The sequence below is a fragment of the Punctularia strigosozonata genome (genome assembly GCF_000264995.1).
Source record: "Punctularia strigosozonata HHB-11173 SS5 unplaced genomic scaffold PUNSTscaffold_9, whole genome shotgun sequence".
In the NCBI taxonomy this organism is placed as follows: Eukaryota; Fungi; Basidiomycota; class Agaricomycetes; order Corticiales; family Punctulariaceae; genus Punctularia; species Punctularia strigosozonata.
In genome coordinates this window covers 41,166-53,757 of record NW_006767441.1, presented here as the reverse complement: position 1 = coordinate 53,757, position 12,592 = coordinate 41,166, and the positions used below count along the sequence as shown (strand labels likewise).

The 12,592-nt window shown below is 49.8% G+C and overlaps 1 protein-coding gene across 1 annotated transcript; it reads left to right on the top strand.

Annotated features, from left to right (window-relative positions):
• Positions 1–4,234: 4,234 nt before the first annotated feature.
• On the top strand, positions 4,235–7,576 carry PUNSTDRAFT_33123 (uncharacterized protein; the record flags this gene model as incomplete). Its single annotated transcript, XM_007385176.1, has 10 exons — positions 4,235–4,480; positions 4,529–4,894; positions 4,945–5,138; positions 5,195–5,351; positions 5,400–5,554; positions 5,603–6,015; positions 6,122–6,298; positions 6,350–6,482; positions 6,535–7,105; positions 7,154–7,576. Coding segments are annotated over 10 exons (2,835 nt in total), but the record flags the coding sequence as incomplete, so codon positions are not given.
• Between the last annotated feature and the right edge of the window lie 5,016 nt (positions 7,577–12,592).

Sequence of the window (12,592 nt, the reverse complement as noted above, 5' to 3'; positions counted from 1 at the left end):
TCCGTTGGACGTTCGTTCTTGGCGGTTTGAAACAAAATGTATTATGCAACTTTCGCGAACGCGATCGTCGGCTCAAATGGGACACTCTGATGGAACGCGAAAAGGACCAGCCGGCTTAATCGCATTCAGTTTTAGCACGGTCGCCAACTCCACATGATCGCATGCTCACAAATTCTTATTGGTTGGTCTGCGGTGAGCTCTGAACATGAAATCTATGCAAAATCCACTGAATCAATTGCTTCTACAATCTCGACGGCGTCTTCAACTGTTAGCCACCATCCCTTGGCCCTCCGCAGCTTCGATGCGCATAGCGGTAACCCAAAATATTCTCCTTCTTCAGTGCTCGGATTTTGGCGGCAGTTAGTACAGATACGGCCGTCGCTGCGAACAAGAAGCTGCCGTGGAAGGACGCGAACAGCAGGAAGGTGTTTTTTCCCAATTGCGTGTTTGACTGTCAGGACGATTTCTGCCTCGACATTCGCCCGATTATCGCGCGATCCTGGTTCCGCTTTGTGGTAAGCTATGTACTCGGTACTTGTGAAATATCGACTGAATTGACTCTCTCATGATCTCGATGGTGTCTCAGTCCGCTACCCCCGCCTCCGTGACCCTGTGAACCTTCGATGTACCTGGTGCTTCCCTACACGATATTCCTTACGCCCTGCCCGGGGCAAGGCGCAAGCCAGTACAAACATGGTCAAGCAATCAGGACCCCTTGACAGGATGCGGATAGGAGGAAGGCCGTTTTTCTCGAAACGTGCTCGAATTGTTATCGCGGTTGTTACCTTCGGTCAGGATTCCTCACTCGAATGCAAATAGGAAGAACACGGGTTTCTCTCCCTTCTGATCATGTTTGACTGTCAGTACGGTTGCTTCCGTTCTACACTGTTGCGATGCTCGCACAACCCTGATCTTCTGTTTGCGGCAAGGTGTGCACACGGCAGTTTCGACTGAATTGACTGCTCATTTTATCTCGATGGCGCCTAAGCGTTGCTCCGCCTCCTGCTCTGCGTAGCTTGACGGCCTTGGCGCTTTTCTGCGTCGTTTCTATTGTACAGCCCTCGGAGTGAGCCCGGAGTAAGTCAGCACGGACACGGTTGTCCGTGTGGTCAGGGCGGCTGAATAGATGCGAGGAGAAGGGCAAGTTCTCTATCATGTCCATTGTAAGCATTGTTGTTGCATCAGCATGCTTACAATGCGCACGGTAATTATGTTGTCCGGTGAGCGCTGCATGGTGTTCCATTTGGGGTTAACACCTTCTATATCCAGGGAACATACCCTTCGTGCCGCATGTGCCATGTCAGGGCGATGTGCCCACGACACATCTAGTCCATGATTCTTGTACTGATTGTGAGTCATGGCCGAGTCTTTACTTAGAGCAAGCTGGTGCCCACACTTGTGCTCGTTCGCGAAGCTTCGCCTCAATTCGGTCCCGAAGAACCCGTTGCTTACCGCAGGGCAGGTTACCTACTTCGAACAACGAGGCGAGTATGTCCGCTCTCTATCTCCACACCTTGAACTTCCTTTACGTCGCACAAGTACGTGAACAGTCTCTCCGGATATAAAAGATGCTGACTCCTACCTCTATCGCCATCATTCCTGCCGCCGTACACTACTTCCGCGGTTAGTACCCCGGAAGATTACATATGCACGCATCTCACAGGCTGCGGTAGCTTAGATGGAGACAGGTAGACATAGTCCAGCTCCGCAGATTCCGCAAATCGCTATGGTGAGCTCGTCCCTGTATTTTCGGCTCCTTCACTGAAGTCTTGGTTTCAAGCAACCACCCTATTTCGTCACAAGGTCTATTCTCGTCGAGCAGTATCTATGTATTCAGCGCTACCTTCTTAGCACCGGTACGTCAAGTTGCGGATCCGTATCAGAGTCTCTCTGATGCACAGTATAGCGCCGTCAGTGCCGTCGTCTCCCTCCGACATTGAGTGGAATAACGAGACTTCCGTTCTCGTTCATGATCTCCTGAAGACGATGGGAATTATGTACGACCACTGTTCATCATGCGTCGTCGCTCTGGGAGAGCGCAGCACGCAGAAGCCGTCACCGCGTGCTTCGCCTACACCTGATGCCACGGTCTCCGGTGATGATTCGAGCGCGAGCGAATCTGATGTCAACGAGAGCACCGCGGAGAGGAGTGGTTAGCGATTAATGTGTTGGAAATTGTGGTTGGTAGGACGTGCCGTCGTGTAGCTGCTGTACTGTCACATCAATTGTTATGTGTGCTGTGTTTACCAGCTTTCTCCCTCATTGAATTGGTACTGCACAACGAGCTGAAAGTGTCCGTGAGCTGCTGCTTGTATCGCAGATATATGGTCCTCCCGCCAACCGAGTCGCTGGTATTGTCGTCTCCAAATGTAGTCGCCGCACTGGATATACAGAGTGCGTGCAGGTGTCAACAAAAATACACGATTAATCTCATGAATATACGATCGGTATGTACACCATAATCATGTACATTCATATACTAGAATTCAATCGCTGAGTTGTGACGCAGGCAAACAACATTGAAGTAAAGCGGCTGTATCCTCATGTGAGAGTACATCAATATGCACAGCTACCTGAACAATGTGCCTGAGTTTTATAGCGCATAGCATGGTGTTCGATTCGCGGATGTCTGCTCCTGCACAACTGTATCAATTAAGTTGCGAAAGATAGCAACCTACCAAAGATATTCTATTCCTGCTCCAGTATCTTGTTAATTAACACATCTGATAGTTTTTTTATACATGTAACAACTTGCGGAGTTATGCGACAGTAGAAGAATTTACTTCCGTCCTTGCATCACCAGATTCGCCATCCACAATCCATGGCTCGATGGGATTGTGCACCCGATGTTTCATTGATCAATGTCAGCTCGTTCTCCGATGCAAATTAATTGATTGACATGCAAATTTTGAGGCCGAGCAGGATACATAAGTAATCTTACACATGCATGTTCACTAAGTACAGCTGATCCTCGCTCGGATGCACTCGCGAAGCTGATTGCACGTTGCAAGAGTGGAACCCGGATGATTGGTAGAAAGATCATGTCAAGAGAGTGACACTCTTGATTGACCTTTTTCTTACTGAGAGTATGAATATCATCGGAGCGGGCGGGCAGCTTTCAATCGAGACGAAGTGTTGACATATTCGCAGTCACGGAAATGTATTACACTAAGTTCTAGCGGACAGAAAAGAGTATAGCTCACTATACAATATGCTTCGACGTGCGATGAGGCTTCATGCCTGCACTATGTCCGTATAGCGAAACGGCGGACGGCGGGTCGAAGGTAGGTGTCGGCGTGGCGGTGCTGATGCGCCCGGACGTCATGATAGATCGCGACATCGCCGACAGTCGTGCTAACTTGCAATCCTCTCCACAACGCCTGCTGTCATGTAATCTATGTTTAATGCTAGGTCAACACGATGTCTGAGTGCCCATAGTACTCCCTGAATATCGATGTGGTGTGCTCTGATTGTCTGATTGCTCGGGTCTGGGCTGAACATCGCACTACACGCTGCACCGCCTATCGACCATCAACATTGACATGCTCCATGGAGTATACCACAGTGTTACTGGATCACGCGGCGGAACTCGAGAGAAGGATGCGTGGACTGGGACATAATGAGATCCCTACGACGCCAATGAAGGGAGGCACTATGCAACATAGTACGTACGATTGTGAATCTTGACATGAGACATTACAATTCCAAACAGCTGCTCCGACATACTTGAAGCTGTTCCGACGTACTTCGAGCAAGAGTTGCATACATGATAGGCTGGTAGGGTTAGTGGCGCCGGGTTGGGTTGCGCCGCAGTGCCTCAGGTCCGCAGCGTCTCCTTTTCGCCTGCGACAACACCACCATGTCCATGAGACGCTTCGCTTCGCGCCCTCGCGGGCGTCCCAAAATTCAGTGGCTGCAATCTTCGAGGGACACGAAAGCTCACGCCGCCAGCATCTCGGAGCACGAGAACATATACCTGAATGTCGATGGTCGACGCGGTCAGTCGTCGCAGAACCGCAAGCGCGCACAACGCTCCCCGAGTCGTGTTCACAACGACAATCCCGGGCCGTGTATCTCAAACCAGCCAGAGCCTTCGGCCAGTGCAGAGGACATGCTCGGCAACGAGTCCGTCAAGCGCACTAAAGAGAACCGCAAGAGCAAAACGATCGCGGCAAGTTTCTTTCTTTACACACCACTAATACCCTTGGTGGTACTCATACTCGATAAATACTAGTCGCGAATGAGAACCTGGCTTGAACATCGATCGGACTTTCTTGACGCAATTCTCCTTCACGAAGCGCCTCGCGGCTCCCTCGACAACGAGCCTTGCGCCAGATGCACGTCTTATAACGTCTTGTCCTCGATCCATGGCCCCATCGATATTGGGCGCTTTTCCTGTGGTGAATGCCATCCCCATATATTACTGTGCGGTCCCTGTGTGGTGGAGAAGCATCAGAAACATCCGCTACATGCCATTAATGTCTGTCTTCCGCGTGTTTCCATTGTATTTGTCCTGAATGTTTTGCAGGAGTGGCTCGATGGATGCTATCATAGACGCACCCTATCAGAGCTTGGTCTTCGCGTGCAGCTTGGGCACCTCGACGGGTCACCGTGCCACAACTCCGTGCCGGGACCCAACGACTTTCTCGTGTTTGATTCTGAGGGATATCAACATGTCAACGTTCGATTTTGTGAATGCAGCGGCCGCTTGCGATGGCAACAGCTGATTGATATCGGGTGGTACCCCGCCTCCGTCGACCGTCCCAAGACCGCATTCACGTTCAGGTTTTTGGACGCATTCCACAGGATCACCTTGCAAGGAAAAATTTCGTTACACGACTACTATCTTAGTGTTGTGAACAAGACAAATTGCGCGGGGACTGATCGACCTGTAGTAAGCAATCTCTCGAAAACAGTCAATGCCCTACTGATGTGCTTGTAAAGTATCGATACAAGGAGGCGACACTCTGCACGAGGCAATGGGAGAATCTGCTCATGCTGAAGCGCGCAGGTCGTGCCCACGATCCATCGGGGATAGACGCAACCGCTCTAGGAGAGCTCGCCGTTCTCTGCCCCGCTTGCCCACAGGATGGCTGGAACCTACCGGATGGATGGCAAGACGTTCCGGAGGATAAAAAGTGAGTTGAACCATTTTAGGTTGTATTCCCCGGCCGGCACTCATTCAATTTCATAGATGGCTCTATACAGTATTTGTGGCGCTGGATGCGTGTTTCAGATTGAAGATGAAGGATAGGAAAATTGATGATCCAGAGCTTGGATCAGGGTGGGCGTACATGGTCGCAGAGCGCCCGTATCAGGATCACCTCAAGAAGCACCCCCAAAAGAAGGAGGTACGATGATCGCCCTCGATCATGTATTTGCTCTGAGAACCTGTGCAGAATGTACCGTCGTGCGACTCGTCGTTCCATGCGATAAGCAATGCGGACTCCAAAGTCAATTCCAAGGTAGCCGTCACCGGTGTCGGAGCCGCAAAGTGCGCGCGGCATGCCTTTGTACGGCCTCATGCTGCCGCAGACTTGCAGAAAGGCGAAAGGTTGGTTACCGGTATTCGCTCCCTCACATGCTGACCCACGGTCCCCAGGTTCGTTACCATGGACTACGTGTTCTGGACCACGCTCTTGGTCTCGACATGCGTCTCGTTTCTGGTTGTGTCGTACGACATTGCATGCCAGTGGTCTGTGAACCTCTTGCGCCGTATCACGGACGGTATCGAAGCGGGATCATATTCATCGCGCTTCTGCGCTCTGATTGAGGCACCAATCCGGTTCTTTATCCCCGACTTCCATATCCACGGGCACGGTTGCAAATGCCAAACCAAATATGCGTTCCCATTGAACAGAGGAGTCGGATTCTCGCATGGCGAAACCACGGAGCAGGAGTGGGCGCATATTGGAGCCGTTGCCACTAGCACCCGTGAAATGGGACCTGCAGCTCGACATGCTACTCTTGACGACCATTGGGGATTCTGGAACTGGCGGAAGACAGTTGCGTTAGGTGAGCACGTGTTTCTCGTTGGGCTTCTCCCGCCTTTCAGGAGGAAACCCATCAGTTTCCTTCGGTTCAGCGGTGCCCTGACTTGTACTGAATTATACTTTCTCAGGGCCACTACTGCTTCGGAGCTTGACGACCGCGCTGCGATTGCAATCCAAGCATCGGAGGGTGTTTACCGAGTTCACTGCCACATTTCCCGAAGACCTCGTCGGGAAGTGGGAGGCCATGGTGCAAGAGTGGGAAGTCGATCACTCCAAGCCGGATCCGTTCATTGAACCGGAGGAATGTAAGTATTCTCTGTAATGCTGTTACGGCGCTTGTCTAACGTCAATTGCAGCGACAACGTTTGCCGCTGTTCGGGCAGAGCTGGCGGAGGAAGAAGACGTAGAAGTGCAACGCGGCGTAAAGTCTCTTCATAGGCTCACCGCTGCTACCTTTATCCGCCAAGGTCTAGCTTTGGAGGACCAGATGTACGCACGATGCATCCTCCTCACGTCTTTGTCGCTCACGTTTGTCCGATAGCAGGAAGTTGCGACGAGATGTCGAAGCAACAACTCGTGTCCCGACTGACGATGCAAGAGCCTCGCTCAAGGAGCGCCGCACCTCGCTGCGACGATTAATCCTCGCGTGGTATTCCGTGCAAAACATCTACATGCCCGGTGCAGTCACCGAGCGTGATGCGCAGTGCCATGTCAGCGAGGACGTAGAGCAGCAGTCCATCGAAGCCGAAGACCTACCCATCCTGTTACCTTCGTATTTTGGCGATAAATTGCCCAAAGACGCATGCCTAAGAGGATGCACCTCTAAGGAAGCTCGACTACGAGTGGCGCTCCTCGAAGACTCGCTGATAGAGTTACGACATCGGCGTCGAACACTTGTCGGCCTTTTGCGAAGGTACAAAATCGACGAGAACACAGGCACTCGAGGAGGCACCCGAAATCGAGAAGTTCTTGCTCGCCTCGCCGCGAAGATCGACATGGTTGTGAGTCGTTACCGCGCCTCCTATGACGCCATGACGAGATTACAACCAAATGGCGAATGGACGAAGCGCTTCCGTGAGCTTCATGACAGAGATATATGTGGCCCTTATCAGGTGGAGAACCCCTTCGCCGAAGATGCAGCGGATCGAAGGAAAAACAAGAGCAGCAGAGAGGGCGAGACCGCGTCTCGTAATCGCGAATATGCACCGTCGTGGATATGGACTATGGGCCCTATCCCGGGAGTGAGTACGCGGAGCGATGAGGCTGTCGATGAAACATCTACCTCCGAGGCTTCGGCGGAGTTCATGCGAAATGAATGGGCTCGTGAACGCGCACGCTACCATAGGGCCAATGAAGAGGTGGAGCTCAGTGTTGCGGAGATGCAGCGGGTATTGATATTCTGCAAGACGAAAGCCGCCTGGTGGGATAAGCAAGCATCCCGAAGACAGGTGATGGACGAACACCTCGGCCGCTCTCTGAGAGCCTACGCTAGACGCCAAGCATTCATGTACCGCGAGATGACTGTGGCGTACGCTTCACAGTGGAAGCCAGCCCTTGTCACCGCTGGACTCGCGAAGGACTGGATCATGTACTGGCCTACTAAGGTCTGGGCAAAGCGGAAAAGTGTGCCGTCGTTTTATTTTATTCCCCTCAACTTACAGATGTGCCGCCAGGTCCACGTATGTCCCAGCCACCTGTCGCGAGGGAACAGCAAGCTACACCATCTCATAGTGCCGAAAACGATCGTAGCACCGGTACCGAGAGCGATGACGACGACGAAGAGGAAGTAAATGAAGACTGCGCGGACGACGACGACTTTGTGGTGCTTGAAGACGGAAGCAACGAACTTCAAGCTGCTCGTAGTATTGTCAGCGACGAGATCTACGACAAGTACATACACGGCGACTCGTGATTCACGAGCTAAGTCATCATTATTACTGCCCGGCGGCTGACTTTCAATATCAGTTGTGAAGTACGCTGTCTTGTTGCTTGTACTATAGTCACTGTACATGGGGAGCTATGATAAATTTGTTTTTCAAGTTCGAGAACCTGCGCGGCTTGAGAGATGAGACATTGAGTATACAAAATTGTCACGCACAATGGGAACTACAATGACAAGATCCCAACTCCACCAGCAGCGAGGCCGGCGTACGCTGCACCACTGTCGGCATTGTTCTCGTCGACATCCCTCCATCTACGCTCGCCACCTTATCCTCGTCAACCCTGTCGATGGCTTTGGCTACCTCAACCTGCGACCACAAACACAACGACATGACCGGCACGACAAGATGCGGCCACGACGACCGCTGCGATGCTGAGCAGCGTTTCAACGCAATCCGGAAGAGCGAGAACATCGCAACGGCACAGCCCAACGATGGATTCGGGCGCACCTGCGCATGACGACCACAGTGCAGACTCGCAGTTGGCTGCCTCAGTAGTGAGTGGCACGATGAGGGGCACCGAGGACACTGGAGTGGTGGGGATAACAGGCGCCCTGTGGCACGAGCGCGGCATAGGGCGAAGCGTGCGGTGAGTATAGACACCGATTGTCGTGCCGCGAGATCGAAGAGAATGAAATCGAGGCGAATAAACAAGCCTATAGCAAGGTTTGCGAGCGGGAGGGCAAGCGGGTTGTGAAATATCCTTAAGCAATGAGTCCCGCATTCCGAGAGACGCCCTGCCACTGGGCGCCTAATCGTGTGTGGGAACTTTCCTTAGGCGCTGTACGGCGGGTGATTCCGTAGGCGCTGTACGGTACACGGGTGACTCAGAAGAATCACCCGTCTTTGCGATTCAGGGTTACCATTATAGGTAGCTACTTCTCACATTGTTGCCTTAACCAGAAATTTCTAGAGCCATCTATTGCCTTTCACGGAAGGTCAAATCGCAAAGATGGGTGATTCTCTCAAATCACCCGTGTACTGTACAGCACCTTAGGTGGTGTTTGGTTCAAGGTGACTGAGGTAAGTCACCCTGATTTAATACCAAAAAAGTAGAGTAATACTGTGAGACACACATGCCATAAATAGTAGCTTTGGGTCGCAAGAGACACACTGTGTTAGCAACGAGTCCCGCAACCCGTGTGACACCCACCCTGCCACCTGCCTAATCAGCTGTGAGAACTTTCCTTTTCCGGAACCCTTGTGCCTTGCCTCCACTCGATGTGTTCTCTGGCTGAAGCATTTAGGATTGTAGAAGTATAAATGGTGTTGACTTGTCGCTGTCATCCTTCCTTCAAGTTCATGTCACGTGTAAGTACAAAATGGGCTCAATCTCTATGATGCTAACATATAGCTAGTTGATGGTCATCTGTCGGGTAAATCGCACACTGAGCTCTCTTGAGCTCTAATCTTAGGCTGAGCATTCGACCTTGTCAGTAATAGCAAATGATCATTTCATGTATACAATATGAGCATTATTCCGTTGATACAGTTGTGTACACCTTTGTCACACTTTCATTGTGCTTTGGCGGGGTCACAGGCCTTGTCACTGTGACAACTCCCAGTGCAACAGTCAACTCCCACCTTCGGGGGAGTTGGGACATCCCCCTTGAAGTTTTATTTTTGACTCGACCGCGTGCGTAGCTACGGGCCTCCGGCCAATAGAGTAGACTTGTACACGTATAAAAGAGGTCCTTACGGCCTCAAATCATTATCTTGTTGTCCCCCAAGCGATTCGTGAGTGACCTGAGGTCATTCAAGTAAGCCTAAGTCTTTTCCGATCCACAGCTCGAAGCACGCCACAACATCATTATTCCTTCCGCCCTAAGATACTCACTCCGCTAAAGGCTATATGCAGCTGCTCTTGTTTGACATCACAATTACTCTGTCTTGGAGACATTCCCACGGTTTCTTGAGCACACCCCCACACTCACATCATCCCTGACAATTAATCAGGTTATTGTACACACTGCTAGACTACTCTAGGGACCTCCCTGAACCTACCGACCTCTGCCTGACTTTAAGCCCAGCCCAGCATGCCGGTGAGAAACACTTCTCGCATACCACACCATGGTATTGACTGATTGACTGTACTGACAATATCGTTTGTTTAGGTACCCCTTTTGCCATCGCCCGCCATCGGCTGTTGCAAACCAGACACACTGGTGACCTGCTCCATGCTTGCAGTATTGCACCCGTCCATCGCACTTGCAAATATGTGCACCTGACTCCGGAGGCGCAAGGCAACATGCGTGGAGATAAGAGATTGTGAATACCAAGTGTTAACACGAGTATTGAGCGTGGCCTTGGAACCATTGGGTGTTGAGTAGCACATATCTCAGCTGTCTCGGAACATCACAGTAAACCATTGGGTGTTGTGTAGCGCGTATCCCAGCTGCGGGTCATCTCGGAATGTGACAATGCAGTGCTGCGATGTCGTAGAGTAACAAACAGCAGGAATAGATGGGATTTTGACCAAATACGTGATTGAGCAAATGAGCAAGTCCCAAGATATCCATGACAGGATATGTTGCCCACCTCCCGATGCCCAACGCCCAACGCCCTGTCGTACTGCCAGCAGGTGAACATCAGTATGTGTGTGTTTGTACCGAACCTTGTACCTACACCTCGGCCTTGTCTCTCCCTGCTCCACATCCTGTGCGTAGGTTGATCACAGTAGGGTAGATATGGACATCACCGTCACAGGTACGATCTGACTTGTTGATTGCATCATCAAACACCACCGTTATCTATAGCCTATTTGACATGTACACTATGTCTAGTACCTCAGAATTCTCTTGTTGTACTCTAGTTCCCACATCTGAACTCCGTCAGAGTACACCAAAACCACAGCCCAACTCTGCCAGTCAAGAATCTATCCGTCATACACACCCTCAGTGTTACAACTGACGACTTGGTCTGATCTCTTAAGCATTAAGTCTTAGACATTGCCACCACACATCCACACCCACACACGATCTAGTGCATCTAGAGTATAAGCTCTCATGCCTACGTCACACGACACAGCCTAGACTACCACCATCACAAGTGCTAACCTGTCTGTAGGCATACCAATATATTACACTCTCACAGCTGGGATATAGTATTATGAGTATAGTGTGCTGACAGCACATATAGTATTATGTCGTCATATCTATCATATCACACAAAGACTGTAGTCCCACACTTGTTCTCTCAGCTATTCCCTGCTCTTGTATGATTGTGTTGTAATATTTCTCACTCCAAGCAGTGACTTGTGACAAGACTATTACAGCAGTAGATCTGACATAGTCACACAGGCATATAGTATGCACTATAGTGTACTACATGCCACCCCTGGCAACGCCGTTGAGAAGATCAACAACACTGGGGTTCATGGTTGAAGGGTACCTTCTGGGATCAGGCTGTGATGTCGTGAGATAACAAGCAACCAGAGTGCTCATTGAACAGAAAGGGTAGACATAATAACATATAACAGAACAGTTAGTATAGGTAGCACGAACGAGAGAGTGTGATGAGGATAGGGGAAGGCTTGGTGTGTGCTGTGGCATACTCAGTATATATTACATACCACATCCAGTACGTAACAAGCACCCGTAGTGTTACAGCATTGAATAATACAGCCATTATGTATCAACAAAGCTACTTATATATAAACTATAGACACATGTGATACAATGCCAAGCGTATACAGCAGCATCAGTATTTCTGTTGCCATGCTCAATTATGCCACAGCTATGATTATCCATAACTGGAGTTGGGTACATGAGACATGTGCCTTCTATACAGTGTCTACACTGAGCCATAAAACATGTTGGTGGTACTTGGTGGTACAGTGTAAGTGTGAGTAAGTTTTGACCATGTTTTGGCTATTTTTGCACACCACTGACACCATGTGTACCAATCCAATGGCGGGTTTAGAGGAATGCCTTAATATGATTACTACATACTACACACAGCATGCAGTGTGTAGTACTTGCTTGTGTTAGTGCATCAGCAAAATAGTTACCCCAAGCTCATACCAGTAGTATTTGTCAATGACACTGATTACATATGAGCCATGACTACACAGAGTGTACAGCACAAAGAATGTATGACTTACTGCACATGGCAGATATAATGATACCATGTTTACCATAATAATACTCCTCATAAGCTCCTATTGTGGTCACTTAGGCTAGGTTAAACTATTAATCTGTATTATGGGCTATATGTAGTGAATATCCACGGTATACTACAGCCTTACGTATCACATCTCATGTAGTGTCTAGTAGTATGAGTCCATGATTATACCAGTATAACAACATGACTGGATCAAATATCCTGCCCCACATGAATGTTGTATGTATGTTATGTGACATAAAAGGACCCTCTGTATGGCATGCCTCTGCTAGCAGATACTAAATAGCAATATCCAGATATCACATATCACCATGTGTAATATGGTACACTGTATCAGGTGCTGATATATCTTTGTATGCATATATCTGTGTATTACTTGCAACCAAGCACTACACTGTATGATATAGTATATCATAATACACATATATATACAAGTACAAGAATATGATTGACCACACAGTGGGTTTTTCCAGGTTCCATACATGGGGGTATGATGGGAATTGCCACAGCTGTGTAACATCAAAGGTGACCAGGGCT